Genomic DNA, 27,453 nt, shown 5'->3' on the forward strand with positions numbered 1-27,453 from the left:
GCGCGCGACGCGAGCACGTGGGGGAGAGCGAAGGCGGGGCGCGCGGCGTGAGAGGGGGCGGGGCGCGCGTATCGGCGCCGCGGCCGCGTGACGCGTTTTCAAATCTTCAACCGCCGCAGCCCACTCGTTTGTGCTTTGCCACTTCCTCCTTCGCGCCCGGAGGCCGCATTCCGCCTCCGGAAACTCGGCGGGCAGACGCGGCATCTCTACTGCGTGGGTGTGGTGGTCCGCGGAAGCGGAGAAGCTATCGGCCGGTCAACGGGCCTTGAGGAGCCGTGTTTCCGCGGCCGCCCGGCGCGACACCCTCTCCGGACCCAGCATGTAGGTGCCGGGCGGCTGCCATGAACTCCAGAGCCATGAGGACCCACAGCAGAGGACATTTCCAGGGTACGAAGCCCCTCCTCCGGCTGCAGTCCCTTTAATCCTTTCCTTCCCTCATGGTTCCATAATTGATTCTTCAGAGTTCTCACGCTGGGTCTCTGCTTTTCTCTTCTGACACGTGCATCCTGCTCTGGCCTGAAAGAAGGCTTGCTTCAGGGTTTTGCCGCAGGAAGGGAACGGATCCCGGCCCGGCCCCTGGCGCTCTCCACGCTCCAGCCTCGGCCGCAAATTCCCGGTAGCGCTGTCGGTTATAAAACTAGAAGACAATGCGGGACCCGGGAACCCGCCGGGGCTCCCACAGATGCTGCGACCCTTTGAGGCTGCCGCTTGAGCCTCGATTTAAATGCAGATGTGCTCGGGGCTTTTCGCTTCCTGATTAAACTGGGTGATTATGGGTGGATTTTTGGTCTTACTCATGAAGTTGAGGGAAGGTGTTTGTATTTCAAACACACCGTTGCTGTTTTGAACATTACAGACAAACAAGAGCAAACTTTCATTTGCAATCACTTCTATTTGGTAAAGCATTCCAGCCTGTAAGTTTTTCTTTTTAACATGTATAGTGTGTGTGGGTATATATTGATATGTATAGTGTGTATATATGGTCTCCCACTTATGAACAGATTGAGTTCTTAAAGTTAATTTTTAAGCAGCTGTTTGGATCTGATGTTTTCAAAGGAAAGAATGAAATGAATGGTGATTTGGTTCTTCAAATGGACCGCCGAGTTCTTCTTAATATACACACTGACTCTGTGAAACTCAACCTTGAGCAGTCAGGAACCTTTGAGGTCTAGGTCATTCTGAGTAACAGGTTTCTTGCATTATTAAATGTTTAACATTTTAAGTACCAGTTGTGAGTGTTCAACAGAATGGCAGACGCTCCATGAGTATTTGTTGAGTAAATACTCCATGCAGTTTACATACCAGGAAAACTCTTTCAAATTGGTTTTACATAGTTCACTGCCTTAATGCATAAAACACGGATAAACACATGAATATTTCTTGCAGAGTCAACTGTTGACTGTGAACAATAGTCGTTTTGCGACATATAATATCTGTTAAAATAGAGTATTTTGCCTTTATCTTAAGTGATACCACAAAGAAATATATTAAAATGTTAATGACTGCCTAAATTAGTAGGATTATAAAGATTTTTCTCTCTGTGATATTATCATATAAACAAATATTTTTAAAACAGTAGAAATTTTCTGTCTGCGTAAAACATGATCTAATTCTAAATTTTTTAAACAATAGGTGGAATCCAAGTCAAAAATGAAAAAAACCGACCGTCTTTGAAATCTCTGAAAACTGATAACAAACAAGAAAAATCCAAATATGAGCCACTCTGGGGTAAAGTATTTTACATTGACTTACCTTCTGTCACCATATCTGAAAAACTGCAAAAGGACATTAAGGATCTGGGAGGGGTAAGTCAAAACCATACACTGTAACAAAAAAGGAAAACTTGTTAATTTGTAATCATTTAACATTTTCCTTTTGGAAAAAAACTTTTATAAGCACCAAGCTTAACATTTTTAACAGCTGTTTATCATTAATGAACAGTCATTTGTTTTAACCTTTTGTAGGCTGACAAAACTTTCAGGTTTCTGTGATTATTAGTCTGGTGTGAAGTTCACAAGTGTGAGAAATGAGACTCCCTTGTCCTGAAGGAACTGCTGATTGCCTTCTCATGGTAATGTTGGGATGTCCTCCAGATGGCAGAAACTCCTTGATTATGATTATTGGGAAGCTACATGAAAGTAAGATGTTATTTACAGAACAAGGAAAACCTGTTCAAACCACAAAGAGTTAAAATTTCTCTTGACTGATACAGTCTCAACAGAATGAATGTCATTAAGGGAACGATTTTGGATTATAAATATGGAAAACGTGCTTCTTTCCTACCTTATACATTGAGTAACTGATTAGGAAATTAGAAAATTTGGGTAAAATTCTAAGACTTTCTTAGGATTAAGGGTAGTACTGGGTAAATTTTAGCAAGGTTAAGATTTTATTCATTTATTTCCTGATTATTCCTGTTTCAAAGATTTCTGCTGCACTTTGTCATGGTTAACATTTTTTGAATAATATGAACAAATCCTGCCATTACTGGAATAGAAATTTGCAGAACATGTAACAAGTTTTTTGGAATCATTTTTTGATATGATATTTTACTTAACTGTCTTTGAAAAGCTATTCTACGTTTTTGCTATTCATTTTCTTAAAATAAAACATTGTTACACATTTGTCCTAGTAGTAGCATGTACCATAATGACCATATGACTGCATTACTAAAGTTCATGTTTTATAACCTGCCATCATTGAGTAAAGATCCCTTATTTTAAAAATTAAGTACTTAAGTGTCCAGAGAAGTAAGTGACTGACCCAGGGTAGAATCAGTCTAATACCTGGACTCATGCTACTGCACCATTCTGTTCCTCTAGCAATCAGTGGCTACAAAGTAGCTATCTGATATGGTTTGAGAGCTTTCTTAAATATAATGGAAAAACTTATTAACCCTTCTAATCTAAATCATTAATTTTAGATTTGTGCTTTTAGCAGTGGAACCCTTCAAACAAAATCATGTTCAGAAGTCCAATGTGTAAAGCCAATAAAGAGGGAATTGCTGTAGCTAAAACAGCAGTATAGAAGCTAGTGCAGGGACTGCCTGCCCTACCCCCTTTTTCTCTCTTCTCTCATCCCCATAGCAGTTCCTGAGGCAGTTGCAAGAAACAAATTTTGAATTCACTTATGTGTTAGATAATAGCTGAGAAAGAGCTGAAAGTTGGTTTTATACACTTCAAATTTTTATCCTAAAATGGTTTGAAGTAGGTCAATGAAATGAGGAGCATACTAATGTCATAAGTTTCCAAATTTTTCCCCAAAGCTGTGGATTTTCAACTGAATTTGATTTACTGACTTTATTCTTTTAATTTCTCCTAAGATTTTTTATCAAATTCTGATCTCCCCCCACACTATCTTTCCAATAATTCATGATGTCATGATTTCTGTCTCTAGCACAGTACTATTTCTATCACTGAAAAAGACTGTTACGAAAATCTCGTATGGCAGCTATAAAGGAACTTTGATTTCTATACACTAATTTAAGATTCAACTTTAAGAAACGTGTAGTTAAATATTGATAGATCTTCCTCAAAAGGACTGTGCTTATTAATTTTTAGGATTACTTAGATCCTTTAACCATTTGTAATTTATTTTGCCTCAGGTTATTAACAGTGTCATCTTTTTTTGAACTGTCCATTTTATGCATTTGCTTTCTCTAGTCTGAATGAAAATATCTAAATACACCTTTTATTTGGAGAGTACACTTCTGAAGATTCAGCCACTGAGAGCACATCAGTGAAGTGCTGACATAATGGGGGAATATCTCTAATAGTGGCAAGAAAGGTTGCTGTTGTAAAACCAACCATGCTTAAGCCCATATCTAAACAGTTTGGGCTAAAATAAGACAGCTGGAGAAGAAAAGAGATGTAGGGTCAGATACCTTGGCATAGTTCTGTCCTCATGAACTTGAGGACAGAATTACTTGTTTTGGATGTTCAGTGTGACCTTGAAATCAGAAAATAAGTTTTGAGTTTACTCTTTTAAAGACCTAGATTCCACAGTAGCTAATAAATTAAAGGCCATGATAAAACTAACTCAACAGTACAGGACACAGTATTAAGTACTTTGGTAGATTCAAAAATGAATCTGATGTCCATCCCACCCTCAATTTCTAATCTAAGCAGAGATGGCATTGGTACAATTAATTGTAATATAGAATGTTATAAGAGGGAAAGATTGCTTCCAACTAAGGAATCTTGGAGACCATTGTACAGACACAAGTTGAACTCAGCTTTGAAGAATGGTTATGATTTGGGCATATGGAAATTCATTCATAAATTATTCCACCAGTGTCTCCCATATGCTAGCACTATTTTAGATGCTGGGGAATGCAAAAATAAGATGTAGTCTAATCCTCTAGGAATTCTCAGTCTATGGGAACATCAGACACCTAAATCAATAAATTACAGTATAGCATTGTCAGTGCTTTAACAGAAGTTATGTAGAAATTGCCATTAGAATATAGAAGTGGAAATATTAACTCTGCCTTTTGGATTTATAGCAGCAATAAAATTTGAGCTGAGTCTTGAAAGCCTAGTAGGAATATACCAGGTAAAATGAACAAACTAAATAGAGGAAAGAACATATTTAAAATATAGGTCTGTGTGGTTTGTTTGAGCAACTGCTAATATTAAGAATATGACTTGAGCTTGGGATTTAGATGGGGGATATGGCAAGAAACAGTGTTACATTGGGACCAGATTGTAAAAGATATTTTTCATTATTAAAGACTTATAATTTGAGGTACAGGAAATGGAAAACCAAGGGAAATGTGTCATATTAGCATAAGGACAAACATGTAGACCAATGCAATAGAAGAGAGAACCCAGAAATCCTCTCATATAGTAAGTTGATTTTCAACAGGGGCACCAAGACCATTCAGTGGGGAAAGGATCATCTTTTTAACAACTGATGCTAGGAAAACTGAATATCAACATGCAAAAGAATGAAGTTGTACCCTTACTGTACATTATGTGCTACAATTAATTAAAAATGGATCAAGATCTAAAATATAAGAGCTAAAACCCATAGAGGAAAGTATTGGGGAGAATCTTCATGACGTTAGATTTGGCATTGAGTCCTTGACTATGACACCAAAAGCACAGACAGCAAATGAAAAAATAGATAAATTGGACTTAGTAAAAATGAGAAGATTTTGTGTATCAAAGGACACTATCGAGAGGGTGAAAAGACAACCCACATAATGAGAAAAGAAATATTTGCAAATCATACATCTGATAAGGGATTAATATCTAGAATATAAAGAACTACTACAACTCAACAAAAAACAATCCGATTAAAAAATGAGCAAAGGACTTGAATAGACATTTCTCCAAAGAAGATATATACGTATAGATGGCCAATAAGCACATGAAAAGATGTGCAGCATCACTAATCACTGGGAAATACAAATCAAAAACATAGAGACAGACATAGAAAACCAACTTATAGTCACCAAAGGGGAGAGTGGGGGGAGGATGTAAATTAGGAGTTAGAGATGAGCAGATAGAAACTACTATATACAAAACAGGTAAACAAGGTCCTACTATATAGCATAGGGCACTATATTCCATATCTTGTAATAAACTATAATGGAAAAGAATATGAAAAAGAATATGTATATATATGTATAACTGAGTCACTGCTGTACACCAGACACACAACATTGTAAATTAACTATATTTCAATTAAAAAAAAACACACACTGAGGTACCATCTGACATCTGTTAGAATGGCCACTATCAACATAGGTGTTGGTGAGGATGTAGAGAAACTGGAACCCTCGTGAACTGTTGGTGAGATTGTAAAATGGTGCAACTGCTATGGAAAACATTATGTAGTTTCCTCAAAAAATTAAAAATGGAATTACCATATGATCAAGCAATTCCACTTCTGGGTATATACCCAAAAGAACTGAAAGCAGGGTCTGGAAGAGATACTTGTATACCCATGGTCATAGCAGCATTATTCACAATAACCAAAAGGTGGAAACAACCCAGATGTTAATCAGCAGGTGAATGGATAAACAAAACGTGGTTTATACATACAGTGGAATATTACTCAACCTTGAAAAGGAATGGAATTCTGATCCATGCTGCATCATGAGTGAACCTTGAAAACATTGTACTAAATGAAATAAACCAGACACAAAAGGACAAATACAGGATTCCACTTATATGAAGTACCTAGAATTATCAAATCCATAGAAACAGAAAGTAAGCATCAAAAGGGGCTGGCAAGGGACTCCCCTGGTAGCGCAGTGGTTAAGAATCCATCTGCCAATGCAAGGGACACAGGTTCAAGCCCTGGTCTGGGAAGATCTCATGTGCCACAGAGCAACTAAGCCCGTGCGCCACAACTACTGAGCCTGTGTGCAACAACTACTGAAGTCCGTGCACCTAGAGCCCGTGCTCTGCAACAAGAAAAGCCACCGCAATGAGAAGCCTGCGTACCGCAACCAAGAGTAGTCCCCGCTCTCCACAACTAGAGAAAGCCCGCGCACAGCAACAAAGACCCAGTGCAGCCAAAACTAAGCAAATAAATATACTTTAAAAAAAAAAAGAAAAGGGGGGCTGGCAAGAGGGGAAAATGGGGAGTTATTGTTTAATGGGTACAGTTTCAGCTTAGAATGATGAAAAACTTCTGGAAATGGATAGTGGGGAAGGTTATACAACATTGTGAATATACTTAATGCCACTGAATTGTACACTCAAAAATGGTTTAAATGGTAAATTTTATGTTACGTATTTTATCACAATTTTTTTTTTTTTAATGGTTGGGAGATTGGGCAGATCTCTTGAAAAACTGGAAGCTCTGTCAGTGCTGGGGCCACATATTTATGAAGATGAAAAGAGTATTGGACATGTAATCGTTCATTCGTATTCTTGCTGGCCCTTGTAGGCATTTGAGTCCGTCATCCTTAGAATATATAAATGTACTTTATTTACTGGTGGATGAAAATGTTACTCAGAAAAAAAGGAACTAGTGATTTGCATTTAACCAAGGCAGCTGGTGGTCTTAGCAACAAATTGTGCTTAATGCTTAGATGAAATTAATTACATACTTTGCTTCATTTTTTATTATCTTCATTTATGTTGTGAGACCCTACAGAAATTAGATACAGCTGCTTAAAATACTTTGAGTCTCTCATTTATGCAAATAGTTAATGATTAATAGTATTTTTTCCACTTAGTTTAATTTTCCTGCCTTTGGATGGCAGTGATTTTCAACACTGACTTATTGACTTTGGTACATTTGTTTATAAATTCAGACATTTAAGCAGTGGTTTTCAAACTAGGGAAATTCTCTTCAAAACAGTCATACACTTTTTTTTGGGGGGGGGGGGTTGCTATGTTGGGTCTTCATTGCTGCATGCAGGCTTCAGTAGTTGCAGCACGCTCAGTAGTTGCAGTACAGGGGCCTGAGAGCCCTCGGGCTTCAGTAGTTGTGGCGCACGGGCTCTAGGGCCCCCAGCGTTGGTAGTTGTGGCACTCAGGCTCAGCTGCTCCGCAGTATGTGGGATCCTCCCGGACAGGGATCGAACCCGTGTCCTCTGCATTGGCAGGCCGATTCTTAACCACTGCGCCACCAGGGAAGTCTCAGTCATACGCTCTTAAAAGTAAGGGTTTCCTACCTTTTAATAGTTTAAGTCTTAAGGAAAGATGTTATAACTTTATAAGTTTGAATTGTGCTATCCAGTATTATAGCCATTCACTACATGTGCCTATTGAAATTTAAGTTAATTAAAATTAACAGTTTAAAATTGTTGCTCAGTCACATTAATTACACTTCATGTACTCAGTAGTCACATGTGGCAGTTGTTACCATATTGGACAATGCTGATAAAGAACATTTCCATCATTACAGTGAGTTCTATTGGACAGTAGTGCTTTAGAGCATGGATATGAAACAGAATACCTATGTTCACACAACGTTGTAAATGAACTATACTTCAATTAAGAAAAAATTAAGGTTAAAAAAAAAGAGTACCTGTGTTCAAATTCTCTTACTACTGGTGTAACCCTCAAGGCAAGTCACTTAACTTCTGTTTTCTTCTCCACAAAATAAGGATAATATTAGTATTATGGGTTGTCATGTGGATTAAACTAATTATCATATATAAACTACATGCTGTTGTTGTGTTATTAGAATTCTCATTGTACTTTCTCAACTCTAGGTTCAGAATAATACAGTATAGAAATTTAGAATATTAAAATGCATCAAATTGGCATTTTCTACTGTGCCTAGAATATGAAACAGTTTATGGTTTATATGACTTACTTAAAAATACTTTGTTTTCCTTTAGCGAGTTGAAGAATTTCTCAGCAAAGATATCAGTTATCTTATTTCAAATAAAAAGGAAGCTAAATTTGCACAAACCTTGGGACGAATTTCTCCTGTACCAAGTCCAGAATCTGCATATACTGCAGAAACCACATCACCTCATCCCAGCCACGATGGAAGTTCATTTAAGTCTCCAGATACAGTAAGTCTCTGAAATATGGTTTGAGACTCTGGGAAAGGCTATAGGATTTTATAATTTTCAAGAGTGGGCTGATAGCAGAGTTCACTTAGGTAGAATAATATCTACACTAAGTGTGGCTTTCCAGTCGTTAATAAGGTTGCTGTTGTATATAGAAAGGTGATTTTTCTCCTAACAGTGCTTGTGTAGTCACACTGATTCCTAAAATATGCCCTTGCATTTAGTGATGGCTTTTATTTTTAGAGTAATTTACAACTAAAGAGTGACAGCAGATCATTTTTTAAAGAAGGAGTAGAAACCTTTTGTTTGTTTCAGAGCAGGGGTAAGCAAACTATGGCCCATGGGCCAAATCCATCCTGCCGCCTGTTTTTTTTTTTTTTTTGCGGCACGCGGGCCTCTCACTGTTGTGGCCTCTCCTGCTGCGGAGCACAGGCCCAGCGGCCATGGCTCATGGGCCCAGCCACTCCGTGGCATGTGGGATCCTCCCGGACCGGAGCACAAATCCACGTCCCCTGCATCAGCAGGCGGACTCAACCACTGCGCCACCAAGGAAGCCCCAAGCCTGCCGCCTGTTTTTTACAGCCTGCGAGCTAAGCATGGATTTTACATTTTCAAGTGGTTGGGGAAGAATTCAAAAGAATACTTTGTGACAAGTGGCAATTATGTGAAATTCAAATTTCACTGTCCATGAGTAAAGTTTTATTGGAACAGAGACATACCATTCATTTACATATTGACTGGTTGCTTTACTGCTGGAAAGGCAGAATGGGATAGTTGCAACAGAGACTATATGGCCTGCAGAGCCATATAAACATGTACTATCTGGCCCTTTAAAGAAAAAGTTTGCCAGCCCCTGTACTAGAATTACTAACATCATATCCCTACCACTCAGTTGCCAGTAAGTTGTAAGATACAGTGAAGGATAAATTAAATTGATTTAACTGGGTATGAAAAGGGCAAGAGGTTGAAAAATAGTGTTTATCTCATTTTTAGATTGAAATTAATTATTTAAAATTATCCTCCCCGGGGCTTCCCTGGTGGTACAGTGGTTAAGAATCCGCCTGCCATTGCAGGGGACACGGGTTCAATCCCTGGTCCAGGAAGATCCCACATGCTACGGAGCAACTAAGCCCGTGTGCCACAACTGCTGAGCCTGCACTCTAGAGCCCGCGCGCCTAGAGCCTGTGCTCTGCAGAAAGAGAAGCCACCATAGTGAGAAGCCCGCGCAACGCAACAAAGACTGAATGCAGCCAAAAATAAATAATAAATAAATAAATTTTAAAAATAAATTTAAAAAATATCCTCCCCAACTTATCTACTGCAGCCGTTTGGAAAACAGGGAAAAATGGGAGCGGGGGAGAACAGGTAAAAGAAATGATTGTTACATAAAAGATATCTCTTGAAAAAAAAGAGATAAATACAAAGAAGAAAAAACGTCAAAGAAGAAGAGACCAAGGAAGCCTCATACATTCTTTCAGTTAATGCTTTTTTGGAGGAACACAGTTGTACACCAGTGACTAGTTCCAAATTAACTGCTGCTATTAGCATTTCAACTGCTTTTCCTACTGTTTTGTTTAAAAAATGAAATGCTATGTAAAAACAGTATATATGGTTTACTTAATATCCTTAGATCTTTGGTTAAATAGGAAATTAAAATGTAAACTTACTATTTAATTAGATAGAATTTCAGATCAACCTATTTTATTTTTCATGTTGAATAACATTTACTACAGAACTGACCTTTTTTTTTTAAGCTGAGTTTAGGCTCTACCAAAAAAAGAAACAAACTTTTTAATAGATCTTACTACAAACAAAGACCCTAAGGAAATCACTTTTTACGGTACATTTATTATGTTGATGGTCATTAAGACTTGTACAAATAAACTTTATGTATTTTAAATTCCATATTTATATTAAAATTCATCTTTAAATTTTATCTACTTGCTTTAGCTATTTTATCTTTTAAAAATTTTTTCCAGTGAGGCACTATGTTACAACTATTGTTCTCTGGTCTTTTTATAGGTGTGTTTGAGCAGAGGAAAATTATTAGTTGAAAAAGCTATCAAGGACCATGTAAGTAGGAATTTTAAAAATTCACAGTGTATATTCTGTTACTAAAAACTGAAATGTAAAATAGAGATGTTCTTGAAATCTTTTCCTCATTTTTAATAGGAAAAGCCTAAATATCAGCATGTATCTCATAAAGAACAGAATCTGCTTTTCATGAAGAAACGCCTCCATCTTGTGGCCTTTTAAAATATTACTGGCCACTTCTGAAGCCTGTGGCATTTTTGTGTCTTTAAAAGAAATAATTTCTTGAAACTATTAACTGTAAGGCTACAGGGTACATTAATTGTCAAGAATATGGGAGTAAGGCTTCCCTGGTGGCGCAGTGGTTGGGAGTCTACCTGCCAATGCCGAGGACACGGGTTTGTGCCCTGGTCCGGGAAGATCCCACATGCCGTGGAGCGGCTAGGCCCGTGAGCCATGGCCGCTGAGCCTGTGCACCTGGAGCCTGTGCTCTGCAACGGGAGAGGCCGCAACAGTGAGAGGCCCACGTACTGCAAAAAAAAAAAAAAAAGAATATGGGGGTATATTAAACAGAAATGGTTTTAGAAATTTCAGAAGAAAAAAACTGATGTCCTCAATGCTATTGTAACTGTATAGGGTCTGTTCTGAATAACCATCTCAGTAACATTAAGCTTCAGATAATATTTTTAATTTAGCTCATTTAAAGGAGTAATTTCCTAGAAAAAACTGTCAAACTTTTTTTTTTAACAGGATTTTATTCCTTCAAACAGTATATTATCAAACGCCTTATCATGGGGAGTAAAAATTCTTCATATTGATGGTAAGGATTTTATTACTGCTTTTGACAATATTTGTTATAAGTGTCTGTCTCTTCATTCCTAATTTTAGATAGAATTCTGATAGCAAGAGATACCTCTAAGGGTAATTCTTTCATCTAAATTTACTACAATTATAAGAAAATAGCAGCATTTAACTCCAAAGGTAAAAATGCTAATCTTAAACCCTTCTTTCTTTTAATAAAGACATTAGATACTACATTGAACAAAAGAAAAAAGAATTGTATTTACTCAAGAAATCAAGTACTTCTGTAAGAGATGGGGTATGTTATTTTCCTTAATTTTTAAACTAATTAAAGAAAATGGTAAGCTTGGTTTTTATTTATGTATCTATAAATTTTTTTGCCAAGTGGAAAATATTACTGCCAGAATATCCTAGGGGTAATCCTGTGTACTATATGCATGTTTCTGTCATTTGAATAAATTGTTGCATATCATTTTACTTTAGGATTTACTCATGAGGTAAAAGTTGTTCCACCTTTGATGAGTTTATCACAAAGGTTTTGCTGAATGAGGGCATAAAAATAACTTACATGACTATTTTTAGATTATTTTACTAACCATGCCTTTTCTCTATTGGTTGATTTCTTTCTGTGAAGACATAGCTAAAATGCAAAATGTTTGTTGGGGGTATTGTAAAAGTGAGCTTGTATTACTAAGTTCCATACCACTGGATAAAATCTTTAATTCCTGAATGATCTTTGTTTCCTTTCATTTCTTTGGTTGAGCTGATTTTGAAAAGCAGCTTTTTCTCTTTTTTCCCCATGAAACTGCAATAATCACCCTTCCTTTATTTAGTTGTTTTCCTATATGATTTTTTAGTCTTGAGGATATTGAGCAATTGCAATAGCTGTTTTCACTGTACTTTCAAGCCCAGTGTTTTTACCATGTATATGTTTTTTTATATATATATATACATTTTTTTTTAGGGGAAAAGAGTAAGTATTGGCACACAGAAAGCAAGAAGTAAGTATTTTGATTTCCTTATGTGTGTTTGTTTTGCTTTTAGAAAATAGAATAAAACATATAAAAATCTTCTAACATATCATGTAACCAACCCTTTAAATGACTTTTTCAGTGGTTCTTAGCCTTTTTTTTTCTTTAGAACATTGACCCCTATTGGCAATCTAGTAAATTCTACGGACCTTTGTTAGAATAATGTTTTTTAAAACATTTTTTCTTATCATTATATCACTAAGAAAATCAATTATATTGAAATTCAGTTATCAGAATATTTTTCAGTATAAAGTAGTTATATACTTGTTTTTATTACACATTAAAAAGTTCTAGCAGTGATTATAATTGCTACTGTAATTTTGTTTTGAAGTGATGAGTATAAATGATGCTTTGAGATATTTGTAGTAACTAATATGATATGAAAATATGTTTCAACTGATATCAAAATTACAAGCACTGGGCCTCCTTGGTGGCACAGTGGTTTAGAATCCACCTGCCAATGCAGGGGACAGGGGTTCGAGCCCTGGTCTAGGAAGATCCCACATGCCGCGGAGCAACTAAGCCTGTGCGCCACAACTACTAAGCCTGTGCGCCACAACTACTAAGCCTGTGCTCTAGAGCCCGTTAGCCACAACTACTGAGCCCGCGTGCTGCAACTACTGAAGCCCGCACACCAAGAGCCCATGCTCCGCAGCAAGAGAAGCCACTGCAATGAGAAGCCCACGCACGGCAACAAAGAGTAGCCCCTGCTCGCCGCAGCTAGAGAAAGCCTGTGCACAGCAAGGGAGACCCAACACAGCCAAAAGTAAATAAGTAAAATAAATAAATAAATAAAAATTACAAGCACTGCTAATACTACTGTGATTCTTTTGCTTATATGCAAAATTGAAGGACATGTTACATTTCAGTTAGAGAGTAGTGAACATAAAAGTTAAATTTTTTTTCCTGTTCTAGCTCAAAATCCTCCGGAATTCTGCTTATAGATCCTTTAGGAGATCCATTCCATTTAAGAATCACAGAATATAGACAGAGCTTCTGTCATTTTGGAAATGGATTTATAATTGCAGGATACCTTACCTGAGGCTAAAAACTTCAAATTGAAATGAAATGGATAATGGATACATAGTTGGATTATTTTAGCCAGAGTAGTTTTATTTAAAAAAAAAAATTCTGGATTTGTAAGCATCTAATATCATGTTTTGTATATTCCCAAGCAGGTAGACTCAAAAAGCCTTTTGTAAAGGTGGAAGATATAAGCCAGTAAGTATCTTAAATTCAATCTGTATGATTTAATACAATATTAAAGGAGAAAATCTAACTAATTAAACTGTTCCCGCTAATACTGTTAGGTCCCTTTACGTTAGATTTATATGATATTAATATGCATGTGGCACAGTTTCAAAAAGTAGCATTACTTCGTGCTCAAGGACTGAATTAAGTTTCAGTAGGTTTTAGATAATAATTCCTTGAAAATCTAGTTTAGAGCAATCACGAGACCAGCTCATTTTTCAGTATTTCAAATAACCATTCTCTGGCTAAAGGTAATACCATATGATTTAGAACTACTACTTAAAGACTGCATCTACATTTGTAAAAAAGAAATTATTAGTTACTACTTGGAAATACAAAATCTGAGTATAACATCTAATTTGGTAGTTTTCGCAAACTCATTCTGAAGCTCTATAGAATAATCTTAATGAAGACTACAGATATAAGTAGACTAATTTGGCATGGGAGAATTAGATTTCTTTCCCTACACATTCTAGTTACTCATTTAGACATGTGTGATTAATTCTCTTGGGTGCTCAATGAGGTGACAAAGATGTGTTGAACGCTTCTTTTTTTTAAATGTGCTACTGTAAGGAAAAAAAAGTACAATTTAAAATTAGGCCTGGAGGGACTTCCCTGGTGGCCCAGTGGTAAAGAACCCTCCTTCCCATGCAGGGGACACAGGTTCAGTCCCTGGTTAGAGAACTAAGATCCCACACGCCGCGGGCAGCTAAGCCCTCGCACCTCAACTATAGAGCCCGTGTGCTGCAAACTAGAGCCTACATGCTCTGGAGCCCACGCACCACAACTAGAGAAGAGAAAGCCTGCATGCCGCAACAAAGAGCCCACGTGCCACGACTAAGACCCGACACAGCCATAAAAATAAATATTTAAAAAAATAAAACTAGGCCTAGAGAAGCATCAATAAGTGGAAAGACAGCCCATATTCATGGATTGGAAGACTTCATATTTTAAGATGTGAGTACTACCCAAAGTGATCTACAGATTTAAAGCAATCCCTATAAAATCCCAATGACTTCTGTTGCAAAAAGAGAAAAATCTGTCCTAAAATTCATATGGAATTTCAAGGGATGCTGAACACCCAAAGTAATTTTGAAAATGAAGAACAAAGTTGGAGGTCTACACTTAACCAATGTTAAAACTTACTACAAAGCTGTAGTAATCAAAAGTTTGGTACTGACATAAAGACAGATATATAGACCAATGGAATAGAATAAGAGCCCAGAAGTAAATCTTTATATATATGATCAAATGATTGCTGACAAGGATGCCAAGAACATTCAGTAGGGAAAGGACAGTCTTTTTAATAAACAGTATTGGGGGCTTCCCTGGTGGCACAGTGGTTGAGAGTCCACCTGCCGATGCAGGGGACATGGGTTCGTGCCCCGGTCTGGGAAGATCCCACATGCCGCAGAGCGGCTAGGCCCATGAGCCATGGCCACTGAGCCTGCGTGTCTGGAGCCTGTGCTCCACAATGGGAGAGGCCACAACAGTGAGAGGCCCGCGTACCGCAAAAAAAAAAAAAAAAAAGTAATAATAATAAACAGTATTGGGAAAACTAGATAGCCACATGCAAAAGAATGAAGTTGGACCCTTACTTTATACAATATATAAAATTAACTCAAAATGAGTCAGAGACCTAAAACTATACAACTCTTGGGGAAAAAAACATAGGGGGAAGCTATATGACATTGGAATTGGCAGTCATTTCTTGGATATGACACTAAAAGCAGAAGCAAAAAGATAAAAGAACTAAATTGGATTACATCAAAATTATAAATTTCTGTGCACAAAAGACATAATACAGAAGGCAACCACAGAATGGGAGAAGATAGTTGCAAGTTATGTATCTAATAAGATGGTAATATGAAGAACTCAACAACAGAAAATCAAATGACCCAATTAAAAAATGGGCAAAGGACTTGACACTGCTCCAAACATACCCAAATTGCCAACAAGCATATGAAAAGATGTTCAACCTTACTCATCATCAGAGAAATGCAAATCAAAACCACAATGAGAAATCTATTACCTCACAACCATTAGGATGGGTACTATTTTAAAAAGAAAAAAGTGTTGGTGAGGGTGTGGAGATATTGGAACTCTTATGCACAGTTTGTGGGATTAGAAAATGGTGTAACCACTATGGAAAACCAAATGGAGAGTCCTCAAAAATTTTGAACTGCTTGCTGTATGATCCAGCAACTCCACTTCTGAGTATATATCCAAAAGAACTGAAAACAGGGTTTAGAAGAAGCACTTGTACGTGCATGTTCATAGCAGCACTATTCACAATAGCCAAGAGGCAGAAGCAACCCAGATGTTCATCAACAGATGAATGGATAATATGGTATATACATACAATGGGATATTATTCAACTTTAAAAAGGAATGAAATTTTGACACCACAACATGGATCAACCTTGAGGACATTATGCTTAATGAAATAAGAGGAAAATACTACATGATTCCACCTAATGAGGTACCCAGAGTAGTCAAATTCATGGAAACAAGGTAGAATGGTGGTTGTCAGGGGCTGGTGGGGAAGTTTATATGTGGGTACAAAGTTTCAATTTTGAAAGATGAGAAGAGCTCTAGATATGGACAGGTGTTAATAGTTGTAAAACATTGAATATACTTAATACAGCTGAACTGTGCACTTAAGAATAGTAAATAGTAAATTTTAACTGATTCCTATTGTTTATTTCAGATTCCAGGTGAATTACATGATTTTGAAATATAAGACTTCGAACATGTTTTCTTTCATCATAAAGATTCTCATGTATTTGTCTTTTTATTCTTTTAGGCTTTATAGGCCATTTTATCTTCAGCTGACCAATATGCCTTTTATAAACTATTCTGTTCAGAAGCCCTCCAGTCCATTTGATGTAGATAAGCCATCTACCACCCAAAAGGAAACTCAGGTTAAACTAAGGTTGGTTTAACCATCAAGTAATTTTTATCTTTTTAAACAAATATTTGAAATAATTCATTTAACGCCATGGGGTGTGTGTGTGTGTGGGTGGGTGGGTGTGTGTGTGTGGGTGGGTGGGTGGGTGGGGGGGGGGGGGTGTGTGTGTGTGTGTGTGTGTGTGTGTGTGTGTGTGTGTGTGTGTGTGTGTGTGTGTGTGTGTGTGTGTGTGTGTGTGTGTGTGTGTTGGTTTGTGTGTGTCTGTCTAATCACTGTTGTGCTTTCTCCCCTGGATATTTTTAATGCCCCTTTGCTAGATTTAAAGTCTGAATCTCTTTTTCAAGTATGTCACATTTAGCCACTTTAGATGGGGGCTCTGGAGGGGAGCTTAAAAATATTTGCAAATAATTCAAATGTGTTCTTTCTTTTCAGTGATCTGAGATATTCTCCAGAATAATCGTTACATTCTCAGTTTGCTTCTCAATTTCTTGAAAAGAAAAATGGCTAAAAGTATTTGTTTATATAAATCTCTGCAAATTACGGCAGATGCTGTTTGATAGTTGAGGAGTAAATTTTTTAAAATTATTCCTTACGTTCAGCGGTTAATCTTTTACCATATATTTCTATCAGGATCCAAACAGATGGTGATAAATGTGGTGGAATCCCAGTTCAACTCCAGTTAAAAGAGAAGAAAAAAAAGGGATATTGTGAATGTTGCTTGCAGAAATACGAAGATCTCGATACTGTAAATGTGATTTTGTATTTAGAGGGTTGATATTTCTAAAACTATGAATAATATTTGCTGTTTAAATTTTAGTTTATTCTTTTGATTGTGGTTTACAACTTGGTAATTATTAAGTAGTAGATACTTCTTTTTGATAGAATTATCTTGAATTTTAAGAACCCAAAGTGGGGAAATGTGTATTGAAAAATCATTTTTATCCATTCAGCAAGTATTTATTGAGCACCTGCTGTGTACCAATTACTGCTCTGGGTGAACAGCATTGAACAAAAGCGACCAATTCACAACCCTTGTGAAGATTACATTCTGTGGAAGGCGAGGAGAGAGAGCTAACCACAGGATAAGAGAATAGTGAAGTATATAGAGAGAACATTAGATCAGTGCTATGAGAAAATAAAGCAGGAATGAAGGTGTTGTTGCTATTTATTTAGACTAGACAAGGAATACCTAACTGATGAGGTGGTATTTGAGTAGAGACCTGAGAGAATTTGAGGGAACAAGACTTGTGAATGTTGAAATAAGCAATGCAGAAGTGCTAAATGAAACTGATTGCCAGGATCAAAGAACAGATGTTGGTGGACTGAGCAATGGTGGTAGAAGTCAGCTTGCGGATATGATTGTAAAGGCGGGGCCAAGAGGATGTGCAGTGGATTGGATGTTGGGAGGGAGAGAGGGTGGGTCATGGGTCACTGCATGCTTCAGGCCTTAACAATTAAAAAATGGGCAAGTGATTTACTAATGGAAGGATGAGAAGAAAGTGGAGACAGTTCTTTGAAATAGCAGAAAAAGAAATTGTTGAAAATATATATGGGATGAAGAGAAAGTTTAAAAAATGGGAACAATTACAATTTGTAAACTGATAAAAAGAGCAAGAGCTTTGGATCCAGGCTAGCCCCAAGGTTGAATCCTGGCTTCCTGTCTATGAGACTTTGGACAGTACCTGGCGCTGTGCTTATTAAATATTAGCTGTTATTGTTTGAATTGTTAATTTTTAAAATACTGGGACAGTCTGTTTTGGTGCTTGGTTTTGGTAGAAGATGGTGGGAAAGTTGAGAAAAAATATTTGAAAATATCTGATCCATAAACTACCTCTGTCTTCAGTTTCTAAATTGGAAGTTTGTTTTATAACTGAAAGTTTGTGTCAGTTTTTTGTGTTCAGTTTATATAATAAAGTAGAAAAATAGTTAATTTTAAAGTTAGTTTAAAATTATTTTTAATCATAAGCTGAACTTTCTCAGAAATATTTGCCCTTCCCAAAAATCATTTTGAAAATTTAAATTGTAGATTGGTCCTGAAATTTTACTTTGCTGTTGCAATAAATTAATCTAAAATGGATGTTTTCCTTAATATCAGTTTGTGGATCCTAATTTGATGCTCAGAGGATGTTGGGGCTCAAAATCAACCACAAGAAAGGAAAATCAAAGTAGAGGCTGTGATGGATATTTTTTAATTTTTAATTTTTTTTTTTTTTACAGTTTTTCATGTATATGATCCCTAGTCACTAAGAATATAGGAAATATTTTGTTTTTTGAAACTTTGATTTCACAGTGATTCAGTTCCACCTGTGTCGAGGCATTCATTTAACAAATTTGATCACAGGAAATTAAGCAGCAAACAAGGCAGATATATTCCCTACCCTTTTACCATCTTACGGTCTGACAGAGGAAATAGATATGAAACATGTATTTGCAAGTAGGATGAAAAGTGAAGTATGAAGTGCAGTGGTAATAAATAGAGTACTGAATGTAGAATGAGGGACAAGGAAGGCTCAACTGAGAAAGTGACATTTAAATCAAGACTTAAAGGATTAAAAAAAGAGTTAGGTGGAGGTAGAGAGGAGCTACACAAAAGTTGGAAGTCGTTTTTCTTAGTTCAGTTAGTAATTTTTCCTTCCAAGAACATGAATAAACAGAATCTGAACTCACAAAGTTAATGTTTCGTTTCTCATTAGTTTTAACATTACTGAGCATACATAATTTGTATATGGTAAATTTTGCAAGCAAGGAAGGAATACGTTTATATTCCAGAATACTGTATTTTTTGTGACCAGTGAAGAATTTCGTTTTTGGAATTAAAATCAAATCATCACAAGTTAAAATTAGTGCTTGCTTCGGCAGCACATATACTAAAATTGGAACGATACAGAGAAGATTAGCATGGCCCCTGCGCAAGGATGACACGCAAATTCGTGAAGTGTTCCGATGTTTTTAATAAAGATGTTAAAAAATAATAAAATAAAATGGATAACCAAAAAAAAAGTTAAAATGATATGAAACTAGGGAAACAGAAATGAGGTTCTTCCATGATCACCTTGATACAGGCTTCTAGTTACAATTCCCTGATCAGCTGATAGACAAATGATAGAATTAGCCTGGAGATTCCACCTATTCAGAAGGAACTTTGTTTCCTCTGAGTTTTATCCCAATACACTGAACTTGTTGACTTTTGTTCTTAACCACCCTTAAGATTGAGAAAAGCTTCTCGGTACTCAGTCATAAGCACTGGGTAATTGAGATCATTTATTCCCTCATTCTCAAAATTTTTTTTATTCTTCCCAGCATTAGTTGTACTTCATCTTTTTTTACTTAATCCCTCTTCTAGATTCTTGTTTTAGATTCTTGTATGTTACATAACATTTCATGTATTTAATATTTTATAAGCCCTACCTTACTTATTACTTAGTGGTAATTGCATAAGGATAAAGTAGTAAAGAAAAGTGTTTTCAAAAATATTAGCACACTAAATGCTATATGTTACGGTTGTTTTTCTTCAGCTTTATCTTCATTTTCTGATGTAGCTCATTGGTTTTCAGTTCCCTTAAACTACTAATTAATTAGTACTTGACTTTTCTGATTGAAAAACAGAAGACTAAAAACCAAAGTACTTTTAGTGGTTTCTCAGCAGTTACTTTTATTCTACTTAAGTTCTGATAAAGGATATTTCTTTGGAGTAGTTATTAGATACTTAATTTTAGGGGCATGAGAATATTAGAAAAAAGTATGTATTACTTTTAAAATACAATTATGATTTATGTACTTTTTTGTTTTATTTTAGCATCTTCTAAGTGAGCAACACAGAAACTTTGCACAGAGTAATCACTATCAACTTGTTGATGACATTGTATCTAAGTTAGTTTTTGACTTTGTGGAATATGAAAGGGACATGCCTAAAAATAAAAGGTAATTATCAACCCAACTTTTAAATTTTACAAGAATATTAAACCATTAAACTAAAAATAAATCCAATGTTTTCTGTTCTTAGAAGGATTATATTTTCAGCATAGAAATATGGTTAAGAACTGATTGCTTCTTTTCTCTCCCTCCTCCACCGCCACCAAAAACGCTTACCTTATTATTACTTTTAAGGCTCTCTTCTTAACATAGTCTAAAAGGGGAGTTGGCAAACTTTTTCTATAAAGAACCACATAGTTAATATTTTAGGCTTTGTGAACCACAAAAAATAAATAGATGGCAGACTAGATTTGGCCCGAGCTGTATAAAGTGTGAATACAGTGATGTTCAGTATACAGTAACTGTACATTGACAAAATGAGCCTCATTAAGATTATTCCCATAAATCTAAAATAAAAAGAAATGCTTTCATATGAATATACCCTAGAATTGGTAATAACTCAATAGGTTGTTTAGTCCTTATATCTGTTTTTAGACCAATCTTAAGGCATAAAGAAGACTATAAAATGATACCAAGCTACAACTCCTGAAAATTAACTAGAAAGTTTTTTGGCTATATCTGGGTAGAACAGTTCCTAAACCTCTTATTTCTGTAACATTCAGAATGATTGTTCATGACTGATGTAATATTTGGAGAGGAAGCATATTTCCAACTATTAAAACTTATATGGGCTACTGTAAGAATTTAGAATTCCCTAAAAACTCGTTCTGCAGCAAAATTCTGAACTAGTACTTATATATAAACTGGTTTATTCCTTAATTATCTTATCATCTGCACAATTTTTATCTCTATAGACAAGTCACTTAAACATCTCTGGACTTTAAAGAAGAGTGATGTTGGACTAGTGTTTTTACATTTTATATCCTCCATTTGTTCAAGAGGAGTCTTAAGTGAAAGTATCAACAAAATAAATAGAAAAGTAACCATTCTGGTTTTGAAGGGGCAGGTGGAATTCTATATTTCTCTTCATTATCTGTGACATGTATAACATAAAATATAATGTGAGCCGTTAAGTTTTTTTCTCTTTGTAAGTAATTTAGGATTGTCTAATACAAACTAGCATCCCAAGGGTATTAAGAGACTCCATGAAGAAGAGAGTTTTAAGTCAAATATGTGTGTGAAACTTAAGGATTACTGACTTGTCATCTTTAGAAGTATAACGATATAAGGTTTCCGGCTTACTATAATATTGGATTGTTTATTTTTAAATATAAATAAATATCCATTTCTGCCTTAGGTTTCCCAATACTCATTCTCCACATGCTAAGTCAACATTAATGTAAATCAAAGCACAGAAATTAAGAAATTTTTCAGGATAGTGAAAAAATTAAGAACAGACCCAAATCCCTTTACTATCATCTTTCTTTGATTTATATGATCAAAGTAGTTTTAAATACCAAAGTCAAGAAACTGCTTACCTCTGGGAGGAGGTGGAAGAATGTGGATGAGGAATGGTACACTAGAGTTTTTAGCTATATCTGTAAAGTTTTATTATTTTAAAAACATCTAAAGTGGACTTCCCTGGCAGTCCATTGGTTAAGACTCCCCACTTCCACCGCAGGGGGCATGGGTTTGACCCCTGGTCGGGGAACTAAGATCCTGCATGCCACACGGCACGGCCAAAAAAATAAAGGCATATAAAGTAAATGTGGCTAAATAGTAAAAGTTCTGTATTTTTGTAGTGTTTTCTAAGTTAAATAAGTTTTATACACAGTTTTTAAAGATTTTTACTAATTTAGTTTTTAAATACTCAGGAATTTTTGATAGCAATTTTAATTTTTTTTCTTTTCTTTTTCCTCTAAAGAATAAAATACAGTGTTGGTTCCCTTTCTCCTATTACTGCAAATGTTTTGAAAAAGTTTGAACGTAAAGAAAAGATGGAATTACAACATACTTCTCAGAAAAACTCCAGGGAAAATGTACAGGTGATGGAGCACGGTTTCCTGGATAAAGAAACCCAGGAACCTGAACAAAAGTTTATGTCTACTTCAGAACACATCCCACACCCTTCAAGTGAATTAAGAGGACATGATGATAAAACATCTAATAAATGTTCCATGTTAAATCCAGCTGAAAATGACATAAAAGAAAATTTTATATCTCTAAATTTTATATCTCTATCTCCACATAAAAATAAACAGGAATGCATTCTTAATGTTCCTAAACATAAATTAATCATAAATGAAAATGACTTAGAAGTAAGGGTGGATCACTGTCCACATAGGCAACAGGCATCTGTACAAGTTTCTCATTTCAGTATGGATAATAGTGCATCTCAACCAAAACAAAAGTCAGATACTGTACTTTTTCCAGCAAAGGATATGAAGGAAAAGGACCTTCATTCAGTATTTCATCGTGATTCTGATCTGTTAGCAATAAACAGTTCACAGAAGCACCTAACAATTCAGGCAAAGGCTCCATCCCAAAGCCCTACTGAGGAACCCAACCCATGTGACATCAAGAATATGGATAGTTTACCTTCTGGTAAAATCCATCGGAAAGTGAAAATACTATTAAGAAGAAATAAAAAAGAAAACCTGGAACCAAATGTGGAGTTAGATAAGAAAAGAACTGAATTTCTTACTACACAGGAAGAAAACAGAATTTGTAGCTCATCAGTACAGTCTCTACTGGACTTATTTCAAACCAGTGAAGAAAAGTCAGAATTTTTGGGTTTCACAAGCTACACTGAAAACAGTGGTATATGTGATGTTTTAGATATTTGGGAAGAGGAAAACTCAAATCTCTTATCAGTGTTTTTCTCTTCCCCTTCAACTTCTACATTTTCTGGTTTTTAGATTTAAAAAAATAAATACCTTTCAGAAGCAATGAAGATCATATTCTTGAAATTTTTAAGAATATGTATAAAAATTCTTAGTTTTGGGGGTGAGGTTTTGCCAATTTTGTTTACAGAATGAAATGTAAATATTAACAATAAAGGTGATTGCATTTTTCTACAGAATTGAATATTCTAGAAAAACTGTAGAATAAATTGTGACTCATTTTGCATACTATGTTCATAATTGTTTTCTAAGAACTATTATGAATAATAAGTTTGCTTTATGTCAGTGAAAACTAATTTCAAGGGAAATTTTGAGAATATCAAAATTTAGCATTATAAATTTAGATATTCTAGTTATATCTATTGTCTATTAAAACAGATTTCCATGATAACATGATAATATTGCTTTTAAAAACCTAATTTTCATTCAGAAAGGAAAAATTGTATTTCAGTGTCTGAGTTCTGGAAATCATTATTACCAGAAACATTGACACATGAGGGTGAACTAAGGTGGACCATGCTAGGGTGTTGGCACTGAGGAGTTAGGTTATTTGTGGAGATAAGTAAGAAGCCATGAGGGAAAAACTTAACCAGGCTAGCATATGGAGTGAAATAATTTTTCCACTGTTCTTATTTACCTTTGGAAATAATTTCTTCCAAAAATGACTCTTTAATCCCTAATTTGGTATCAAGAAAGGAAAGGGAAAGGATGGCAATGAACTAGATATGTTTTGAAACATGCAGATTGCCTTTGATCAGTTACTTGGCGATTCAATAATTTAGAGAAGAGAAAATTCAAATATCAGGAAAATTTCAACTCTCACCGGTAGATGGTTCACAATAAAAATTAGTGCCAATGAATATTATATGAACACACTGTCAACTAAAATTAAGTTTTATTGTTCATGCCAGTACTTAAAGGAGGATCACTGAAATATCCTTTATAGTGCATACGTGCATTTATGTTTTAAACAAAAAACCCCTTGGAAGATTTTTACACAGGACAGAAAATTCCATTTATAAGTATGAGGGTTCTTATAATGACATCATTTTCAGTAGTAAACTCATGTAACAACAGACAAATAGCCATTTTCAAAATGCTCTCATATCATGACCATTTCAAAAGCAGTTCCTTCTCTTACTGTTAACAAACATCTTTAACTTTGAAGGGACAAATTAAGTGGTTGGTTTTTTGTTTTTCAAAAACTCTTTGAGGTCCCAAAGACTACATTAGTTACCCCTAATAGTAATCCCATAAAATCTTTTCCTTTACCTTGTCTTAGCACTTTCAAACAGTATAAAAACTGAGTTGTAATGGCAACTCATCACAGGTTGGGTTCCCACAGGAAGTAAACTCTATGATGGAGTTTAGCATGTAAGATGTTTTCTAACGACTGCCTTTGGACATAGTTGGCCCCACAAGAATCTCGCAGTTGCTAGGTGAAGCTGACTGGTAAATCACTGAACGGTTCAATGACCACTCAGATGGGGCATGACCAGGCAACGAGGCTCTGCAGATGAGAATTCCTTCAGGAGCTGACAGCTGTAAGCTGTCTACTGCCTGTACTCCCAGCAGCTGGGGCAGCACGTTCTTTATTAAAGATGGATCAAATCAATTACTCCTACCAGGATGGTGACTCCTTGTCTGCTGGTCTCTTGGAACAAGGAACCCAAAGGGGCTAGGTGGTAATTGCAGCTTATAATTCAACAGGAATTGCTAAAATGGGAAGCACAAATTACAACAGGGACACAGGAATAATAATGGCAAGTAGGGACACTGTGCTTCCACCTGTTGGTTCCCAGACCCATGTATTCTTTTATCAGAGACATAGCACCATATAAATGTTTTGAACTCAAAAGTGTATCCTGCATCCTAGGTTGATACCCCATCCTCAAAAATATCACCTCCAAGCTAATGCTACAGCTGTGCCTTTAACAGGCCATTCCAATACTCTATCATTTAGGAAGCTTCTGGGTGATTCTATATGAGTTAAGACCGTGGACCACCTGACCGTGGGCACACTCCCAACACCTTCGCCATAAAGTCAATCCCCTGGTGTAACATGAAATTATGTATGATTCCATGCCAATAAATCAAATCCTCAAAAAGTGATGGCGTGAGCAAGAAAGACAATCTCCTACCTGGAATATGTCTGTTACTGTGCCTAGCGTGATCAACTTGTCATCATGTGCCAGGCTGGTCTCCTGGAGGGATTGTGCCATATCAGGAGCTCAGTGTTGGTCGCTGTTTCTGGCAAGTTGAACTTCAGGCAAAAGCAGAAACACTAGATCAACTTAAGTGAATAGGAGCCCATACCATTAAGCCCATACATGGCTTTCATCCCTGCCACTGTAGCCCTTTTTCTTATGTACCCATCGTGTCAGCATTAGGGTGGTATTAATGTATGATATGGAGATGCTCACACTCCATGCCCACTCCCATATGCCACGTGCCTCTACCCCTTACATGTAATCTTCCAATCTGTCTCTCCACAAATCACTTAACAGCCAGTCATTTCTCACTGCCCAAGAAGAGTTCACATATATTCTGAACTCAGGCCACTTCTCTCTCCACACAAAGGGGGTGACTTCAAGCTTCACCTCTTGAAGCTCTGCCCATTGGGAAGATTTTCCCTTGTGACTGGCTTTCAGTACCACCCCTGAGTGGAGCTGTACGGAGGGTGCTATCTATTTTCAGCTTGCAACCACAGAAGCAACTAGTCCATGAACCAAGTTTGGGTTTTTCCTCCTTTTTACATCTGGTCTTAAAAGATGGCCCATACACCTGTAGGTGTGACATGGGGGTCTGGGCTGCCTGCTCGTGCAATTCCCATGAACCCTCGGGTCCTGCTTTTGCTCAACCCTGTATGTACCAGTTCCATCTTACCATGGATTACTGCTGCACCTGCTGCAAGTTATGACTGGATGGTTCTGATAGAACCCCAGCTCAAGATTGCCAGTTGTAACCACATGGTGATTTTGCTCCATGGTCAGGTAACTCATCTCTCATACATCATCATCTCATACAACAAACTAGCTTCATTTTTCATAAAGTATATAATTCTCCACTGAAGATGGCATGGCCTTATCCTAAAACCCCCAGGGCCTCGGTTGTGATTCCCTATTGACGGTGGCCATAAACTGCAACTTTCCTACCACTGATGTCTAGAACCTTTGAACCTGCCTGGTTACATGACTGCAGAGCCCTTTTCTGCTCATAGCTGGCAGCCTTTCATGCCACTGGGTGGAAGCAGTATTCCCAGTTGGAATATACTGCCTCCAAGATCTGAAGAGGCCTACTAGGCATTATCCTTCCTTTTTCATGTTTAGGAAGTTCAGGGTGCAATAATTTGTCCTTTACTTTGGATGGCATGTCCTGGAATGCCCCTGACCAATGGAACTCTAAAAATATTACTGATATGACAAGGTCCCTGAATCTTCTTACGGTATCTCTCTCACCCTCTAGGGAGTGTGTCTTATCAGTTTCCAATATGTTAGCGACCTCTTGCTCATATCGTCCAATAAATATGTTACCATTGATATAATGTATTAATGTGATGTTCTCTATGGCATCCTCTTCAACTTACTGGATGACAAAGGACAAGAAAGTTTAAATAGCCCTGAGGTAAAACTACCGTCATCTTTTCCCTGTGAATACACTGTTTCTGATCTTTTATTTTCCTAACAGGGATGGAAATGCATGGAGATGCATGGAAATGCATCTACCCAATCAGTGTCTGCCTACCAGGTACTTGGGAGTATATTCATGTGCAATGGAAAGGACACCACACCTGGCATTTCAACTGCAGTTGAGCCTATGACTTAGCGCAGTTTGTGGCAGTCTGCTGTCATTCTTTACAACCCAGATGATGGGAATCAACCATCTTTTAGATACTTAACAGGCTCACTAATCTCCTCCACCACCACCCCAGGTTAAGATAGTGTTTTTGATTTATTATTTGGCTGAGGGATAGAGGCAGTTTCAGAGATTACCACTTACTTGGTGTTTTCCTTTTCTTTTCCTTTTCTTCTCTTCTCTCTTCCTTCTTTCTTTCTTTTTTTGGTCTCTCCCACTATAATGATTCTTGTCCTGTAGGTCAGGAACACAACGCGAGGGATTTTATGAAGTACTAAGTATTCGCTCTAATAAAATATTCAGAGGCTCAACAAATGACATTGTTGACCCACTGTGAGCCAAACCTTGGCCAGGACTCCATTTATTACCTGG

At 36.6% G+C, this 27,453-nt stretch overlaps 1 protein-coding gene and 1 long non-coding RNA gene across 4 annotated transcripts; one reads left to right on the forward strand and one right to left on the reverse strand.

The window, feature by feature from the left end:
• The first annotated feature begins 91 nt into the window (after window positions 1–91).
• On the forward strand, window positions 92–23,391 carry DBF4 (DBF4-CDC7 kinase regulatory subunit). Of its 3 annotated transcripts, none has more exons than XM_079932189.1 (12): window positions 92–387; window positions 1,633–1,728; window positions 8,309–8,488; window positions 10,508–10,558; window positions 11,267–11,336; window positions 11,539–11,615; window positions 12,282–12,318; window positions 13,524–13,569; window positions 16,406–16,534; window positions 17,141–17,255; window positions 20,307–20,431; window positions 22,248–23,391. In XM_079932189.1, exons 2-12 carry the CDS (start codon window positions 1,714–1,716, stop codon window positions 23,239–23,241), a joined length of 1,839 nt encoding a protein of 612 aa, XP_079788315.1. In that variant the 5' UTR covers window positions 92–387; window positions 1,633–1,713; the 3' UTR covers window positions 23,242–23,391. The 3 variants fall into 3 exon arrangements, with proteins under 3 accessions (XP_079788315.1, XP_079788314.1, XP_079788316.1); XM_079932188.1 differs by having other exon boundaries at window positions 93–387; window positions 1,633–1,805; XM_079932190.1 differs by lacking the exons at window positions 92–387; window positions 1,633–1,728; window positions 8,309–8,488; ... (2 more) ...; window positions 11,539–11,615; window positions 12,282–12,318 and adding an exon at window positions 12,871–13,114.
• LOC307191904 lies at window positions 1,663–27,453 on the reverse strand. Its single transcript, XR_013829881.1, has 3 exons — window positions 27,226–27,453; window positions 25,368–25,489; window positions 1,663–1,823 (listed from the first exon to the last, which is right to left on the reverse strand). It is a non-coding gene; the product is annotated as an uncharacterized lncRNA (long non-coding RNA).

This window comes from Stenella coeruleoalba (assembly GCF_951394435.1).
Source record: "Stenella coeruleoalba genome assembly, chromosome: 9".
In the NCBI taxonomy this organism is placed as follows: domain Eukaryota; kingdom Metazoa; phylum Chordata; class Mammalia; order Artiodactyla; family Delphinidae; genus Stenella; species Stenella coeruleoalba.